The 16,085-nt window shown below is 39.4% G+C and overlaps 1 protein-coding gene across 1 annotated transcript; it reads left to right on the top strand.

The window, feature by feature from the left end:
- Positions 1-532: 532 nt before the first annotated feature.
- TMEM237 (transmembrane protein 237) lies at positions 533-15,074 on the top strand. Its single transcript, XM_058028093.1, has 14 exons — positions 533-660; positions 846-1,092; positions 2,690-2,721; positions 3,626-3,636; positions 4,143-4,199; positions 5,209-5,322; positions 5,696-5,810; positions 6,385-6,542; positions 7,137-7,260; positions 8,238-8,429; positions 9,319-9,392; positions 9,886-9,979; positions 10,768-10,889; positions 12,405-15,074. The coding sequence occupies exons 1-14, from the start codon at positions 533-535 to the stop codon at positions 12,470-12,472; spliced, it is 1,536 nt and encodes a 511-aa protein (XP_057884076.1). The 3' UTR covers positions 12,473-15,074.
- The last annotated feature ends 1,011 nt before the right edge of the window (positions 15,075-16,085 follow it).

Raw genomic sequence — 16,085 nt, 5'->3', positions numbered from 1 at the left:
TCTCTGCTGGTGGTCCACGACCAGCTTCCCCACTTCTGCCTAGTCCAGCATTTGTCGACTCTCTTTGCCTTTTTTCCATGTATATTTCTTACATTTTTGGTGTTTTGTTTTGTTTTTTTCCGATTACTTCATTTATCAGTTTGAGACTCTAGCTACATGGTGAAGTAATCCAGAACCCTTTTCCCCTTGATTTTGCTTGTCTGCAGCCCGAAAGACGACAACTACCGCTCAAAGCCACGGACCCGAGCTCACTCCAATAAGGCAGCCGCCGACGAGCATGGAAAGCGGGAAGCCGGCCCTCCCGGCGCTGGGGGCGCGCAGCCGCGGAGCGGAAGGAGCGGAAGGAGCGGCGGCTCCTCCCCGCAGAGCCGGAGCTGGGCGGGCGCGGCCCATGGCGGCGCGGCGGGCGGGCCCCGGCGTGGTGAGGGGGTGGTGGGGCCGGAGCGGGAGGGGGGCGCGAACGGCTCCGTGGGGCTGCAGCGCGGAGGGCCCGGCGGCGGGAGCTTGGCCCACCCGAGCTGTTGCTGAGGGGATGTGGCGGGGCGCTCCCCAGCCGCAGCTGCTCCGGGAGGCGGAGCTGAAGCGCGGTGCGGGAGCGGAGCGCCCTCGTAGCGCGGCTCCTGCATCCCCGCCCTGCTGCATCCCGCGGGAGGGGGGAATGTGACCGGCCGCAGGGTCGCACTTTTCTGTCCATGTTTGTTGCGGAAGCAAACAAGCGTTTCCTCGTTGTATTTTTTCATATAAACCTCTCAAAAAAAAAAAAAAATCTGCAAGGCTTTAACACATCTGTGAAGGCTGCTTCAGTGTTTTTAAACATTGTGGACATTTAAACCTTTCCTTCTCAGCATCCTGGAAAGGACACCCGGGGAGCTGGGTAGTTTGTTTTTCCCCGAGTTTCCAGGTGCGTCCCACTGTCTCGTAGCCTGGCTCAGGTGTGCAAACACACGGTTTGACCGAGGCAGCGGCTGCCTGGTTTGTCGAAGTCTCTTGGTTTCGGGACACTTTAGAGCACTCAGCGGCTCTTCTGCCCATAACAAAATGTCCATGGGAACCTGTCCCATGGACAAACTCACCCTTTCTGTGAAATTTGGGGTGAGTTACTTCTGTGAACCTGCAAAAATACAAAGCTGATAGCTCTATGGCAGAGCTGGGGACAGATGAGTATTTATGACTGGCTGCTTGCATGGGGTTTCCTGTGTTGCAAGGAATAAATGATACAGAAATCAACGCACTTGCCAGTTGTTTTGTAGAAGGTAATAAAATAGAGAGATGCTACTGAGTGCAGAATTACTACTGCATAGGCAGTGAATGCTGTATAAAAGGTTTGTGGCTTTTGTTTGTTTTTATGGGGTCTTTAGCTTTTAGGTTTTTTTAAATACCAAGTCTCCTAAATATTTACTATTTGCTGCCACAAGAATGTTGGAAACAATAAAAGTAATGCGATCTGACCTTTACCAATACTTTTTTCCCTTATGGTGCACCAATATAGTGTGGCCAGTCCCCACCAGTTTGCTGAGTGTCCCTTAGGGTGTGCAGTTCTCTACCTCTGTAAGTGGCACTTGCTGTCAGTCTTCAGCATGGCCAAAATCCAAGTGAGAGATTTGAGGTCTAATCCCACAAACCCTTCCTTGCATGAAGCATCTCATTTGCTTTGGGTAAACAAACCAATGTAAAACTTGCTTATAGGAACTTGTGCCAGCATGCAGAGTGAAGGGTTTTTTAGTGCAAGTAATATTTGCTGCCATTGAACAACCTGCCCTTGTTTCAAATGGGAGTAGTTCTGGGTCCTGACCCAGGGGCAGGAGAGTTCAGCTCCAGCTAATCCTGGCTGCCTGAAGTTTATTTTTAGTTCAGAATTAGCTGAGGTTCAATGTGAGCAGCGTGAGGGAGCCTAGACCAGTTCACAGTGCCTCTTCCAGGGAACGACTTCAGATGATATGGGAAAGAAACAAGTGGTGAGTTTGTGGATCCTTGAGTCTTACCAGTCTTATAACCCTTTTTATTTCTGGTATCTGAATTTTCCAAGCATGGGAAATACTTTTTTGTGTATATTCTTCCAATATAATTGTGTAATACAAAATCTGAAAGTTAACTCCTTTTTCTAGATAAGAGAAAGGTATGAGCTCAGTTTCAGATTGCTATCTGGAGATCCTTTTAGATTTTAGGTGTTTGACCTGCTGGTAAATATGTTCAAAATTATATGGAAAAACTATATTTTATAATATTTTAAAGTATTTTTGTAAGTGAGCTTTTTTCCTTTTATTTATTATTGTTCTGAATTTACATTTTCATTAATAGAAAATGCTCAGCTCATGTCATATACTGTAAAATTATACTGAATGCATAATTTATTACAATATTTTTTATTCATTTAAATAGAATGACTAGTGAAAGTGGTACCTTACAGGAAAAGTGAAAATTATTGAAGCCTGAATGCAAGCTGTTTCTCACACACAGAGCTTAGCTGTATGTTCCTACTGCAGTGCTCATCAGAACTCTGGTTGGTAAAGGCATATTAGTCCAGCATCTTTTACATCCTGCTTTTGTATCACATTTCCATTAGGAATGTTTGGCCATTTAGGAGGCATACAGAGCAAAACATACCTTGGATGTTTGGATCTGAAGCTGTTTTCTGAGAGGTGGTTTCATACTGGCAGAAGCTGACTTTTGTCTCTCTCTTGTCTTTCAGTGCCCGCCTCGTGCCCTTCCTCCAGTGCCAAGGTAAAATCATTGCATTCTGTGGAACTGATCATGATGCTGTACTGCAGATTTTGAAAGTAGTAACATTAAAAGAAATAAGTTTCATAAACATCTGAGCAGTAAAATTGCTTCTCTTGCTAATTTATTGTCCCAAAATGCTTTACAAGGAGTGCAAAACATTTTAAAGTTTTATAGAAGCCAAGAAATTTTACCATATTACCTCAGTTTTAATACTCATGAGAGATAAACCCTTTAAAAACTTTTAGACAAATATTCCAGTTTTAATGTCTAGTATAGCTTAATATTAATCTCTTCTTCTCTTCTTCCTCCCTCTTCCTTTTATTATGTGTTCTTTAGTTTATTTGAATCACAAATACTTAAAATCAGGAAATTCTGGAATTAGGCTAGATATTCTTTAATAGGGAGTTAGGTATCTATCAGTTTGATGTAGTATAGGAAAAAATTGGGCTTTTTTTCAGTGTGAACGGAAAAGCAATTATGCAGTTTTTATGAGATGGTACTTGAGAATTCCTGCAAAGTACCTGCAAGTAAATGTGATGTTTATGATTGTCGACAGATAATGTCTTTTTAATGATGTATGGGCTCAAATGTTTCATAACTTCTGTTGGTTTGTTATATACCAGGCAGTAAGACAAGTTTTAATTAGCCAGGTGATTAAAGCTTTTAATCTGATCCACAGCTAGCCAATCAAGAAACTGTGTGTAGTCACCAACAAAATGTTGAATCTTGCAGATTGCTTCATAGCCTTAACCCTGTTATACACATCTGTTCATAAAGGGGAGGGGGAATAAGGAAATTAACCATAAAAGCGGCAGTGTGAATTTCATGGTTGTGAATTGTAATTGATTGAAAACTAACTTTCTTTTCATCTTTTTACACTGCTCGTCAACACTTCAATATGAAGTGGAAGCCAAGGTGAGTTATTAAGGAGAACTACAAACATTGGTAGTTCCTTTTGGTCATTCTCTCTTTAAAGATAGAGCCTTATACTTTTCCTAAATGGAGGCTGATTATTTAAAGTGGATACCTGTGCATTGTTAGAACTGTTGTTTTTCTTTGCTCTCTTTACTGTTAGCTATTTCCATCAAAGTAACTGAAGTGTTGCTACTGTGTTTTAAACAATAAGTTTCTTTTGCAGAGCATTTTTCACAGTATTTCAGTTTATCACTTAACACACATGCATGTATGTATTGCACATTTGCTGCACATAGAACTTCTTACCCTGATTTTTTACTGTTTTCCTGCTGTCTGTACTCCTCCTCCTTGTGTGAATTGGTGAATTGTAATCTTACCTGTAAAAACAAAGGATGTCATAATTTGTAGAAAATAATGTTTTCTTAACTTGCAATAGGATGGTTGTTAAAAAGGATATTGAGGTTTTTCCTTGCTGTGCACCCATACTTCTGTTTTATGTTATACAGATGAAATTCCACTCAGTCGTCCCAAAAAAAGGAAACCCAAAGGAAAGACTCCATTAGGTAAGGTCCTGCCAAGACTAAAAACTGTTCTTTTATTCCTTCCATTTTTTCCTTTCTGACTTCTTTGCATAATTCATTAAGTAGACATTTCCAGCTGTAAGCTGCTTATGTTGAATGTGCTAAGCACTTGAATTTTTGAATGAACTAAGATAAAATTAATTTAGCAGTCTGGTTCAATTTCAGTCCAGGCACAAGTTAATCACTTCATTATCACTGAAGACTTGACTGTAAAAGATTATTATTTACTGGTTGCTTTTGTATTTTTGCACAATGAAGGTTTATAAAAGGTGGGTAAACTTGACTTTGAAGTGGAAACAAAGATTCAGTTGTTACCATAAAAACTGCAGTCTTTGAAGGCGCTATTAAAAAGCAGGTGCGGTGTAAAATGGAGAAGTAATTTTGTCTTTCTGCATCTGATCATGATGCTACTGCACTATAATATGAATTCATTTTAACTTTTCACAGAAATATAATTCCTCCAAAGTATAATATTTAATTGCTCAGACTGGAGTAAATATCCCTCCGTGAATTTTTCTGCTCCTTTTTTATTCTTGTACTGTATGTTTAGCATTTAAATTTTCCTTTGATGTGATGCCATTTTGCCTTAGCACATATCTGTGTGGATCACCTTGTAATAAACTATTACTTTTTTCTTGGCTCTTGCATTATAATTTTTGCACATAGAAAAGAGAAATATAGAGGTGTAGTTCTTTCCAGTGATGAATTCTTTTCAAGCAGTCCTCTGCTCTATGCCCAGATGGGAATTGTGCTGCTTCTTAGATACTTAAATTCTCTCCTGAGCATGATACTGTTTTACTGTGAAATACCTTCGTATATTTCTACTTCTCAGCAATGATCCTCAACTCTTACATTTGCTTTACATAGCCAATGCATTTTCATCTCAGTTGTTGCTCAGCTGGGCAGTAAACGGCAGTAAATGGCAGCTTTGTTTTGCCTGTTTCTCAGTGGCTCTGAGTTCAGCTGCAGGGTGTTTTCCTGTGCTTTGTAGATGGCATTGTGCAAGCAGCGGTTCGTCGGCAGTCTGAAAGCAGCGAGCCCCTGACCCCTGAGCCCCCTGATGCCCCTCCTCAGAGGAAGCGCAAGAAGAAGAAAGTACCTACTGGTACGTGAGATAGTGGTAGATGGGAAAGAGAAGTGAGTAGAACTTGGGAACACAGAAATATTACTGGACAATGTGTATTTAGGTTTAAAACATTTCATGTGCTTTATCTAAAACAGATGAAAGTAATCTCTGGGTGAGTGGTAGCTTAGAGTTTCACTTTCTGGTTTCAGATTTCATAGCGTACAAACCTCCATGAAAATAATGGATATACAGTTTTGGAAATTATGTAATACTTAACATCATTCAAGGCTCAGATCATGATTTTTTTGCCACTCGTTTTATATAATAACTATTTATGGATTTAGGTGAATGTATTCCATTTTTATGCAAGCTCTAAAACTTTGATGTTGGGTTGGTATTTTTTAATCTTCAGATTCTGAGACCTCTTTTACCCAGCAGAATGTGGCGTCCCTATTTCAGAATGGAAATGGCATGGATGTCCCTGAAGCTGAAGAAACGGTGATCCGCAAACAGAGAAAAAGAACAAAGTGAGACAAAACTAGTATAGCTCATAATCTGGACTAACTGTAGCAGTGAATGTGGCTGAGGAGTATTTTACATTGTCATTTGGCAAAAATGTAAAATCTTGAAGCCCACAGTACCATTCAGCCTGTGCACAGTTCTTTCCAGGATTAAGATCTAACTTTTTTCATTTCTTCGTTCTATGCATACCTGGATGCATCCCAGCTCTAAATACATTTTCATGTGTCTAATAGTTCAGTCACAGACATGAAGAAATTAGAATTTGGAACTGCTTTCTATCATTCTTACTATCTTAATTATATGAAAATTAGTATTTTCCCCCCAATTATTCTAATAAGTTTTATTCTAGTATGTTCTAATCATTAATTCCTTGATATGGAATTAGTCTTATGCTTTTAGTCAACTACCTCCATGGGAACTTTAGTCCTTAAAATTATAAACAGGGTAATATTATACAGGTCATAGTCTGATGGGTTTTTATCAGTCAGATTAGGCGTGTTAAATGTTCATGGGAGCCTTTGGATTTTACACATTATCTCCTGTTCTTTCTCTGTCCCACTGTGTGCTCTGTGCCAACAGGAAACCTCGGCCAGCCGAAGTGAGCTCCAATGAGCTGGAAGTGGAGGAGGAAGACATCATTGAAGATGAGCACAGGAAGAGCCCAGATCAGCAGCCTGTGTTTGCTGCTCCCACTGGAATTAGTCAGCCTGTTAGCAAAGTGTTTGTTGAAAAAAATCGTGAGTTCATATTGTGATTTAAGTAATTTAAGAACATTCTTGCAATTAGCAGCATTATTGTATCTAAAATCTAAATACTTTAGTATTGGGAAGAATTTTTTTTAAATTTTCCAAAACAGAAATTATTTGGAAATAAATACACATGATAATTTTTCAACAGTGGTCAAAATGGTGGTGTTACTGTGCTGATATATTTGGTTTGATTTTTTAATTCCATGGTGGAGGTGAAAAAGATTTCAGAGTACCCAGCTGTCACAGTACCTTGAGAAGAAACTATTACTTACTAGAATTCTTTGAAGTGGAAGTTTTTTGCAGGGTGTTTGTGTTTTTCTGTTGTTTTGTTTGGGGTTTTTTTGTCCCAGGGAACACTGAGTCCTTTCCCAAAGTGCTTTGTTAACTCCATAACCTGACCCACCAGGATGCATCATTCTGACCAGAGGCATCCTGTATCAATGTAAGCTGACAAAGGGCAGGAAGTGGGGAGAAGAAATTTCTGATGCTTCTTAACAGCTTTTTAACACTAATAAGCATTTATATAGAAATGATGGTGAAAGGAAACAGAGCTCTCTAAAACTGATCTCCTTATCCTTTCAGGGCGTTTTCATGCAGCTGACCGTGCAGAATTGATTAAAACCACTGAAAATATCAATGTGCTTTTGGACGTGAAGGCTTCGTGGACTACTAGAGATGTTGCCCTCTCAGTGCACCGAAGTTTCAGGTGAAAAATAAGTGTTCAGATGTAAATAAACATAAATCAGGGGTTTGGTTTGAGATTTTGGAGTTTTTTCCCTCCCTGGAAATTAGTGCCTTTCCTCTATAGTTGTGGTGTATTTTTATTTTTTTTGGATATTCCTAATAAGTGGTGGTTCTGGATTCAACAGGTATAAAGTTTATCAGTCCTCTAGCTTTTGGTATTTGTTGTCAAGATTATGAATTTCCAGTAGCCATCACATGTGAAATAGAGCTTATAAAAAGAAACTAAGAAAGCCATATTGCTAAGATTCAGACAACATCTCAATAGCAAGAGATTGAGCTGATAACCAAAACATTATTTAACTAGAGAAATGTGTTAGAAAGTAGAACTGACCCATTATGTGTATTACCAGAATAAAAATACCTAAATTGAGACAGTTCTCAAAGAAAAATCCTGGTTGGTGGGAAAGAGGGAGGAGTGAAATTGCACTGGGGGAACAAGCTTGCACATAATAGTAATACCATTACTTTTTAAATCTATGGTTGTTTTGTAATAGAGAATGGGAACATAATAGCCATTATCTTCTGTGGTGTATTTTAGCTGGAAGCCTGTGCTTGAGCCTGTGCTCAAGCTTTTACTTAGCAATGAGGATATTGAGGAGATTGCCTTGGGGACAAGTTAGAATGTTGTGTGAGTGCAAGGGACAGTGGTCATGGGAAACTACAGACAGCTACAGGTGAAAGTGTTTGATGCCTGTGGCTGTAATGAAGGGAAGGCACAACATCTGTTTTCTTTAAGTGCTCAGGTTCTGGTGCATCTGGTGTGACAGGAGCAAACAGAACTCTTGATTAGAATTTTTTAAACTAGATCAGAAAAAGCACTCACAAACAGTCTCTGAAAGGCCTTGAAAAGCAGGGTTAGACAGATGGATTCATAGGCCTTTTCTATCTATAGCTAATTGAAGGTGTTAAAACTGGTCTAATGTTCTTTCCTCTATTCAGGGTGTTGGGCCTCTTCACCCATGGCTTCCTTGCTGGTTATGCTGTATGGAACATCGTGGTTATCTACATTCTGGCAGGAAATGAGCTTTCCATGGTTTCTAACCTGCTTGAGCAGTATAAGACAATAGCATACCCAGCTCAAAGTTTGTTCTATTTTTTGCTGTCTATCAGTACAGTCTCAGCCTTTGACAGGTAAAACATATTTGTATTTGAAAGGTGTATATATGTAATTTGTGTATATGATGTTCCTTTCTCCTTTGGCACATGTTGGTTTGCTGTTGATGATTTAATTGATATACTCAAAGAATGATTTTTCACATGGCTGACTAAACACAGAAGGGTGTACTTGTGCATCCAGACCTTTGGTAGTCATTTCTGTCTGGTGCTTGCACCCTGCTTCAATGTCACAATGTCACCCTGCTGTTTGTGGGATCAGGAGATGAAGCAAATGTGAGAGCTGACCTGTTTTTTTGCGGTGGGACTGTGAAGAGGGGTAGAGAGCAACAAATGTTTCTGTTAGGTTCACTTTCGTATGAATCCTGGTCAGGGTTGAAACATAGCTGAGTGAACAGTTTTCCTGGTTTAGCTGGGACAGATTAAGAGTGGGAATGAAAAGAAAAAAAAGCTCAAAAAAAGATCATTATCTAGTCTAAATTAATGAATGTTACAAATGTTTCTTTTAGTTACAGGTAGGATAAGCCATTGGGGAGTTGGTGCTATGAGAATAATTGTTACTTCTTTCCCTCCCAGGATGGCAGGGAGGAGTCCCAAGTTACTCACATTTGCTCCTGTAAGCAGTTACATTAGCATGGCCACTGAACTGAATGGCAAGGATTAGAGGGGACAGATGTCCCCAGGTTCTCCCTGTTTCAGAAAGGTCTGTAGTGGGAAACCTCCTTTGTTCTGGAATTGGCATAATGGGGACCATTGCCATGTGGGTGGGATATAGTTGTAGATTAAGGCGCTGTTACAGAGGCAGAAAAAATACCTTGCAGAAAGTAAAAGAACAATAGAATGCTGTTAGAGGAACAGCATCATTGTCTTACTGGGCTGTGTTAATGACTCTTGATTTTGTTATCAGGATTGATCTGGCAAAAGCATCAGTTGCACTGAGGGGCTTTCTGACCCTAGACCCAGCAGCACTAGCTTCTTTCTGTAAGTATCTGAAGTGGATAGGAAGCTGTCCAGAAAATATGGTAAATGGAAAACTCCTCCATACTCTTTTTACTGAAATCTTCCTCCCAGGTTATTTTCTGCTTTAGAATAAATTACTTGCTCAGTAGTTTATAATAGCAATGGCCATAACCTTTTGTTCCATATTTTTTAATGCATTTCCAGTAGTAGCATTAGTGAGATTGTTAGTGATTAGTAGATTAGTAGTTCTTTTCCATTTCTGACTATAGAACACAAACCTAGCAAAAAAACAGAATCACAAAATGTAAGTCTTAATTTGGTTCATGGATTGCAAAAGTGCAGAAACCAGATTTTGATAGGTCAGGGGAATGTTAAAGAGAAGAGAATGAATTAAAGCAGACTATGATTGGAGGCAGACGAGTAAAAGGAAAGAGAATGCAGTCATTAGTGCCATGTCATGATGAGACAGCATTTTGGGATTTATGTCTGACACTACTAACTCCATTTCTTCCAGTATACTTTGCTGCTCTTATCTTATCGTTAAGCCAGCAGATGACGTGTGACAGAATCCACCTCTACACGCCAGCTTCGGAAAACGGCAGTATCTGGTAGGAAACAAGGAATAATAACCCATAAATTATAACATAGCTCACTTAGGGACCTTGGCAAACTGGCAGATTGAAGAGATTGTACAAGATGTAAGAAACTATTGATGAAGGATTTTATTTCTGAACCTGCCTTTGAGCTTGTCCTGAATATTTGATACTTTCACTGAAAAATAAAAACTCAGGGATGAGTTTGGTCATGTTGTTTGCAAATCCATTATACCTCAAACAAGAGTTGGAATGATGCTGGAAATGTCATCTGGCAGAACCTTAAGAATCTCTTTTGCTTGAGAGTGGGACCCTACTGAGATAAGTAACCATTTTGGGGTTCAAGGGCAGAGCATTCTGTAGACAGTCAACACTGTCTTTGAAGGAGGCTGCCACAGGATGCATGGCCTTAGCAGACACAGCTGGCATTTAAATATAAACCATCATTTCATGTTAGGTGATCCCATCCAAAGCTGTTCCTTTCTGAAGTACCTAGTAATGGACTCAAATTATGGTAGCAGGAATTTTTAAAGTAAACCAGGAGGAGTAGAACAAAAGCATTTATGTGAAAATTTGCTGGTTTGGGCAGTTAGTTTTGGGGGGGGGGGTGGAGGTTTTGGGTTTCTGTGATCTTTGGTAATTGTTCTCTTTAGCAGGCCTTTGCAATGCAAGACCATCATGATGGTACAAATAGCTCTCTTTTCTCATCTGGCTTAGAAAACTTGTTTTGATGTTATTCTGCTGCAATTCTTACTGTAATTTCTGTGCACCAATGATGACTGATGGTTTGATGTCTTTCCCAGGACTGCAGGTACAGAGACAGAAATTGTTCATTCGTGGGTTGTGGTGAATCTCGTAGTGTCTGTTCTGGTTGGGACAAGTTGGATCTTCTTAAGCTCCCGACCAGAGCTAGACCACAGTGAAGGTAGGACACATTAATAGGCAAAATGTTGTTAATTCAAGTTGTTGGGTCTTTTAATCTGCTGTGCTATGCATTTGGTGTTCAGGACTAGTCCTGAGAAATTTTGTGACTGAGGAAGAACAAGTATCTCCTAGCAACCTTGCACAGCAAATGCTTCTCAGGATGCTGGTGTCTGTGTTTGGTACTTTAAACATTAATTTAGAAAGAAAAGTTTTATTTGTCCTGTCTGAAGCAACATGAATTTTGAAATATTACAGAATGTCTCTTTTCAATTAAAAGAAAAATAATTTAAAATACTTTAACAGTATTTTAAATATTTGAAATGTATTTATTCTATGTGTGTCTTAGCAAATTCCCTAATGTTATTAATGTTCCTTCTGCAAGTGCTGAATGGGTTACAAGTTCAGTATTATTTTCAATAGGACATTGCAGTGGTTTTGGGAACTCCCTAGCTTTGAAAAGTCAGATGTGTGCTTGCAGCACAGGACATCAGATGAGGACTGCTTGTGCTGGTCCAGGCTGAAGGAGGGGGGAGCAAGTTCTTCTCACTGAAGGAACTTGGCTAGAAACTGGGCCTTCTTCCTTTTGTGTTCCCCCTGAGATCCAAAAGGTGTGTCCCAAGTCAGTGTTCCTGTCAAGTGTGTGCAGCCTGTCACTTGAAGGTACGCTGTGCAGAAAAATCCTAAATTTAACTTGAAAGTCAAAACGTATCCTAACAGCACCATGAGTTGAAGCACAGATTTGTGTTTGGGAGGATGAGGATTCAACAGGCCTCTTCAAATTACTTTTGAATTTTAGTGTACGGGTCTCCATATTTCAGCTGGCTCCGGTTACTGTGTTTATTTCTAAGAAATCATTTAATGAGTTAAAAAACCCCAAACAATTAAGTGGCAGCCTTTACAGTCTTCAATGGTAAAATTTATAATAGATGCTTAAATCATATTTTAAACCCATAAATAATAAAGGCTTACACAAGGAATCCAGTGGCAGAATTTTACTCAGTTTTTGATTAAATTTTTTGATACTTACATGTGCCTACTAAGACTGGAAAACCACTTTGGAATTTTCTAGTGAGAAATTCATTAGTACTTACTCCAAATAGTAGAGGAAGTTTAGTCTGCTAAGGATGGGGTATGCTAACTTAACACTGCAAGACACAGAGCAAAACATATAAAAATGAGTCTCTAAACTGAAGTCCTTCCTTCCTGAGTCTGACACTCTCAAAACTTTTAACAGTCCCTCAGTCTAATTCAGAGTTCTGTTTCAGTGTCCACGTTGAATGCACAATGGTACTGCACATGGTCAATTGCTAACATTGTCACCAATTCTGTCAATTTTGGAGAGCAGCAATAGTTTGCTAAAAATATTGGTGGCCCTTGCCATCGCTGAGTTGTTGATGATATGATTGGATGAAAAGCAGGAGGCTTGGGGGAATGCCAGGGTACTTTTGGGGAATAATGGGATTGTATTCAGGTGAAAGTTTCCAAAGAAAACATAATTTTCTCCATTCTCTTTTAGAATTGATGTTTCATTCTGAAATTGAGGAATTTCCTCACGGAGATGTCATACCCAGAGTCCAGCCATAAGTGTGGAACAAGAATCTGCATATATTGTAGCTGTGACTGATGGCTCAACATGTTGTGTATTATAGCTATGTATTATAATTTTCATAAAGAAAAAATGTATTTTTATATTGTATATATTTCATGTTGAACTTTTTATGTATGTTACAGTTTCCAAATGTGATTGAAAACTTTTATACTTTTGCTTTTTATTTTACAAAGTAGATTATCCCTAGTGCATAAAGTCAAGGTGGTTTTGTAAGTACTGCTACCTACATAGCCAAAGACACTAGAGGGATGCAGATCAGGTGTTCAGTGCTTTTTTGACTGCTCTACACTCTTCAACAACCTGCTCTTGGTACTAATGCAAACAGCAGTTAGCTTATCTGATTTGGTTAAACGTTTTCTAGAGATGAAAAAAAAATCTTACAACAGAAGTAGCCTGAGTAGCAAAAGTAGCCAAATTTATAACAAAACAGAGTTAGGAAACATAAACCCCACCAAGTTAGTAATCTTAAAATAATCTACATTTATTTGTCATAAAATATTTTTCTAGAAGAAAAGATTAAATTGACAGGGATTTTTTAAAATAATCTATAAAAGAGGATTATTAAAATTCACTTTTTTAATCTTCATTTAGTTCTCTTGACAAAAATCTTGATGATTACAAGTTCTTTTAGGCTGATGTAGATAAAAGACAAAGAAGTTATAATGTTGCAACAGTTTGGTCAGTTAAATGCATCTTCTCATCAAACAGGGTGTTTTTGTGTTGCCAACAGGATGTGTCCATGTCCTGTAATTTCTCAACAGTCAGGAAGTGTAACTATTCCAAAGCCACTCACAAGAATAGTGTTCTGATTTCTCCTTATCTGGTGTGACAAGAGCAATCCTTTTATTCACTGCTCTTTATAAACAAACTTGGATTTCATAGATGTTAAAAGTGTTCCTACCTATTTTGCCAAATTGTTGTTTTGTGTTAGGATAGAATGGGAAATTTCTTCCTAAAATGACAAGAAAATGCTTATTAAATCAACCCAAAAAGTTTGCAGCAACCCACCTTCTATGCAGTGACACAGCTGTAATTGTGGCAGGCAATGGGTTTTGCTGACGAGATTCATCCTTTAATATGAAAGTGGCAAAATGAAAGCATTGCAGATGTGAATAAATACAGAAACACTGCAGGAAGAAACAGTCTCCTTAGTAAACACAGATGAGGTCTAGTTTGAAAACCATTTATCAAGAAAATATCACCTAAAGCCCAAAACTTTTTTGTATGTGTTACTTATATATTGATTTTGCCTTGTTTAATTTAATATGTGTGTCTGTGGGTGGCTGTAAAAGGGGTGCACTTGTCAAAGTTCACTGAACTTCTTTAGTAGTGAAGCTAGGAGTAGCCAGATAAGACTTGAAAGGAAATGTCAAAGAGCTTTCAATGCTTTCTGTGCTAACTCTGTGCTGTTACCTGAGTTGCTTCAAAGCAAACATGGGAATGTGTATAACTAGGGCTGTTGCTGCCCTGTTGAGGACTTGTGTTCTTGTGTCCATTCAGCAAATTTAAGTTATTCAAAAATTCAGTGTTTGTGACACCTTTTAAATGCTGTGGTAGTCTTGGCAGGGAGGAAAACGACATCTATGAGAATTAAAAGATGTTCCACAGCTGTTGGCTGCATTCTGAGGCATTCAGTTTGCTGTAGGAAGGAGCCCTTAGCCTCTTTTGTAAACTGTTGTGGCTCTTGTGTCTGTATTTTTGTAAAACTAGAGTTAAATTATGGCTGGCACTGCACTGTACATTAAAATGGAGAGATTCAAGGTGCTGCTCTGCTTCAGTTGTGTACCTGATGTTCTTGCTGATTTATTTGGCTGCAGGAGAGGAGGGATGAGACAGGAAGTGTTCCTGTGTAGTTTGTCTCCACACTTTCTGCTGATGTGTATTTGCTTGCAGAGTCACTTCCCTCATGAAGGTGAGATTATTAATGGCATGGCTGCATGATTTTTCTTTCATCTTGGGATGGTCAGAAGTATAATTTTGCCCATAAAATATGGAACTCAGCAGAAGTGTGCTAAGCATGACATCAGTACAGGAAAAGCTTGGATAACATCAGTGCTTGATTTCTGACATTACCACTAGGAATTGGCCTTCCAACTGTCCCTTAGACAAAGTGATGCCAGCCAAGAGCCAGATTCATTCTTATGGTGAAATATAGTCATTTTTACATGGTTGAGCAGGGATTGAATTAATGAACTTAATGTAATCAGTATTTCAAGCCAGGCTTGCCTTTCCGTGTATATTTTTTGGAGGGTCTATGCATATCCATATTTAAATTAATGAGTTTTGAGGTTGCCACATAAAAAGCACAAGAAACAGTTTGATGGCTAATTATCTATTTTACAAAATACTTTTCATTCCATTAAGCCTCACAGTGGAATATGATTTAAATGAGCTTTTCTTTTAGTTTCTTGTAAAATTTTAGAATAAGTTTACAAAATAATTGTTTAATTCTAGAACACACAATATTTGTAGAAGCCTTAACTGAAATGCCTTTGTGCATTTCCATATCATTGTTTTTAATGCATTTGTGTTAATGAAAAGAAGTTTTCAGATATGTTGGTGCCAAGTTCTTGTTTTTAAATATATGAAACATATATTAAACAATTGCTGTAAACTAGTTAGAAATGATGGTACTACTTTGTCTTGTTTCCAGTTGTTTAGTCCATTTAAAATAAATCAGTCTGTCTGAGGATTTGGGATGGGAGGCTGAGGGGCTGTCTGGGGCTGCCCCAGACTTGGGTGGGCAAAGCCCCACACAGCCTGATCAGAGGCTGGACGCCAAAGCTAAATTGTTTTAATTACTTAAATTGTTCTTTGTTAATTTAAGTTTAAATCTAAGTTTAATTACTTAAATTGTTCTAGTAATTTAATATTTGGTCAATTTCGACTTGGTTTAAACGTTACTCTTTCAAGGCAGTTTTCTCAAAATGAAGCCAAGGGGACATAATTTGCAGAGTGTCTTTTTAAAGTAGTTTTGGTATTGCTGAGGTAAACTTTATGAGGGTTATATGATTAGTTGAGAACTACTCGTTTGTATATTTCCAGCAGAATTAATTTAAATGACTGAAGGCTCTGGGAGATCACAGAAAACCATCAGGTAAATACCTATAGCTAAGCCTAAGCCTTACTGGTCTCTCCCTTTTTCCTCATAGTGGTGTGGACGGTTCTATTGCATTCCTCAGGGCGGCTGTGCTTGTAACTGCTGTGTAAGTCCGCAGGTACTGGCAGAACCACTGCTTTCCCTGGGTGTTATTTTTGTACTGTGCCCCCGGGGCTGCTCTCTCCCTTCACGGCGGCCAAGGAGACAAGGAGACCTCCCAGCCTGAAACCCGCCGGTTGCTGTTTCTGAGGACAGGTGCTTTAGGGGATGTTTTTTCCTGCCGCGTGTCGCCCTCCCGTCCCCGGTGCGTTTATTTCCCGAGCAGCTTGTCCGCCGCGGTCATTTCGCTGCCCCTCCTGCCCCGGTCCCCCCTTTCCCCCGCAGCCCTGCCCGGTGCCCCCTTTCCCCCTCAGCCCTGCCCGGTCCCCCCTCTCCCCTCAGCCGTTTTCCCGCCCTGCCCTCGCGCGGTAACGGCCGCCAGGGGGGGG

The sequence above is a fragment of the Melospiza georgiana genome, chromosome 7 (assembly GCF_028018845.1).
Source record: "Melospiza georgiana isolate bMelGeo1 chromosome 7, bMelGeo1.pri, whole genome shotgun sequence".
In the NCBI taxonomy this organism is placed as follows: Eukaryota; Metazoa; Chordata; class Aves; order Passeriformes; family Passerellidae; genus Melospiza; species Melospiza georgiana.
Note: the sequence above shows the minus strand (reverse complement) of the source record. Positions and strands in the feature narration are given on the sequence as shown.

What these genes read in the sequence shown, in the direction of transcription:
- TMEM237 (XM_058028093.1), top strand. Translation starts at nt 533, where the DNA reads ATGTGGCGGGGCGCTCCCCAGCCGCAGCTGCTCCGGGAGGCGGAGCTG. An exon ending in AGCAGCACTAGCTTCTTTCT is followed by an intron (nt 9,393 to 9,885) that starts GTAAGTATCTGA and finishes CATTTCTTCCAG; the next exon opens with TATACTTTGCTGCTCTTATC. An exon ending in TCGGAAAACGGCAGTATCTG is followed by an intron (nt 9,980 to 10,767) that starts GTAGGAAACAAG and finishes TGTCTTTCCCAG; the next exon opens with GACTGCAGGTACAGAGACAG.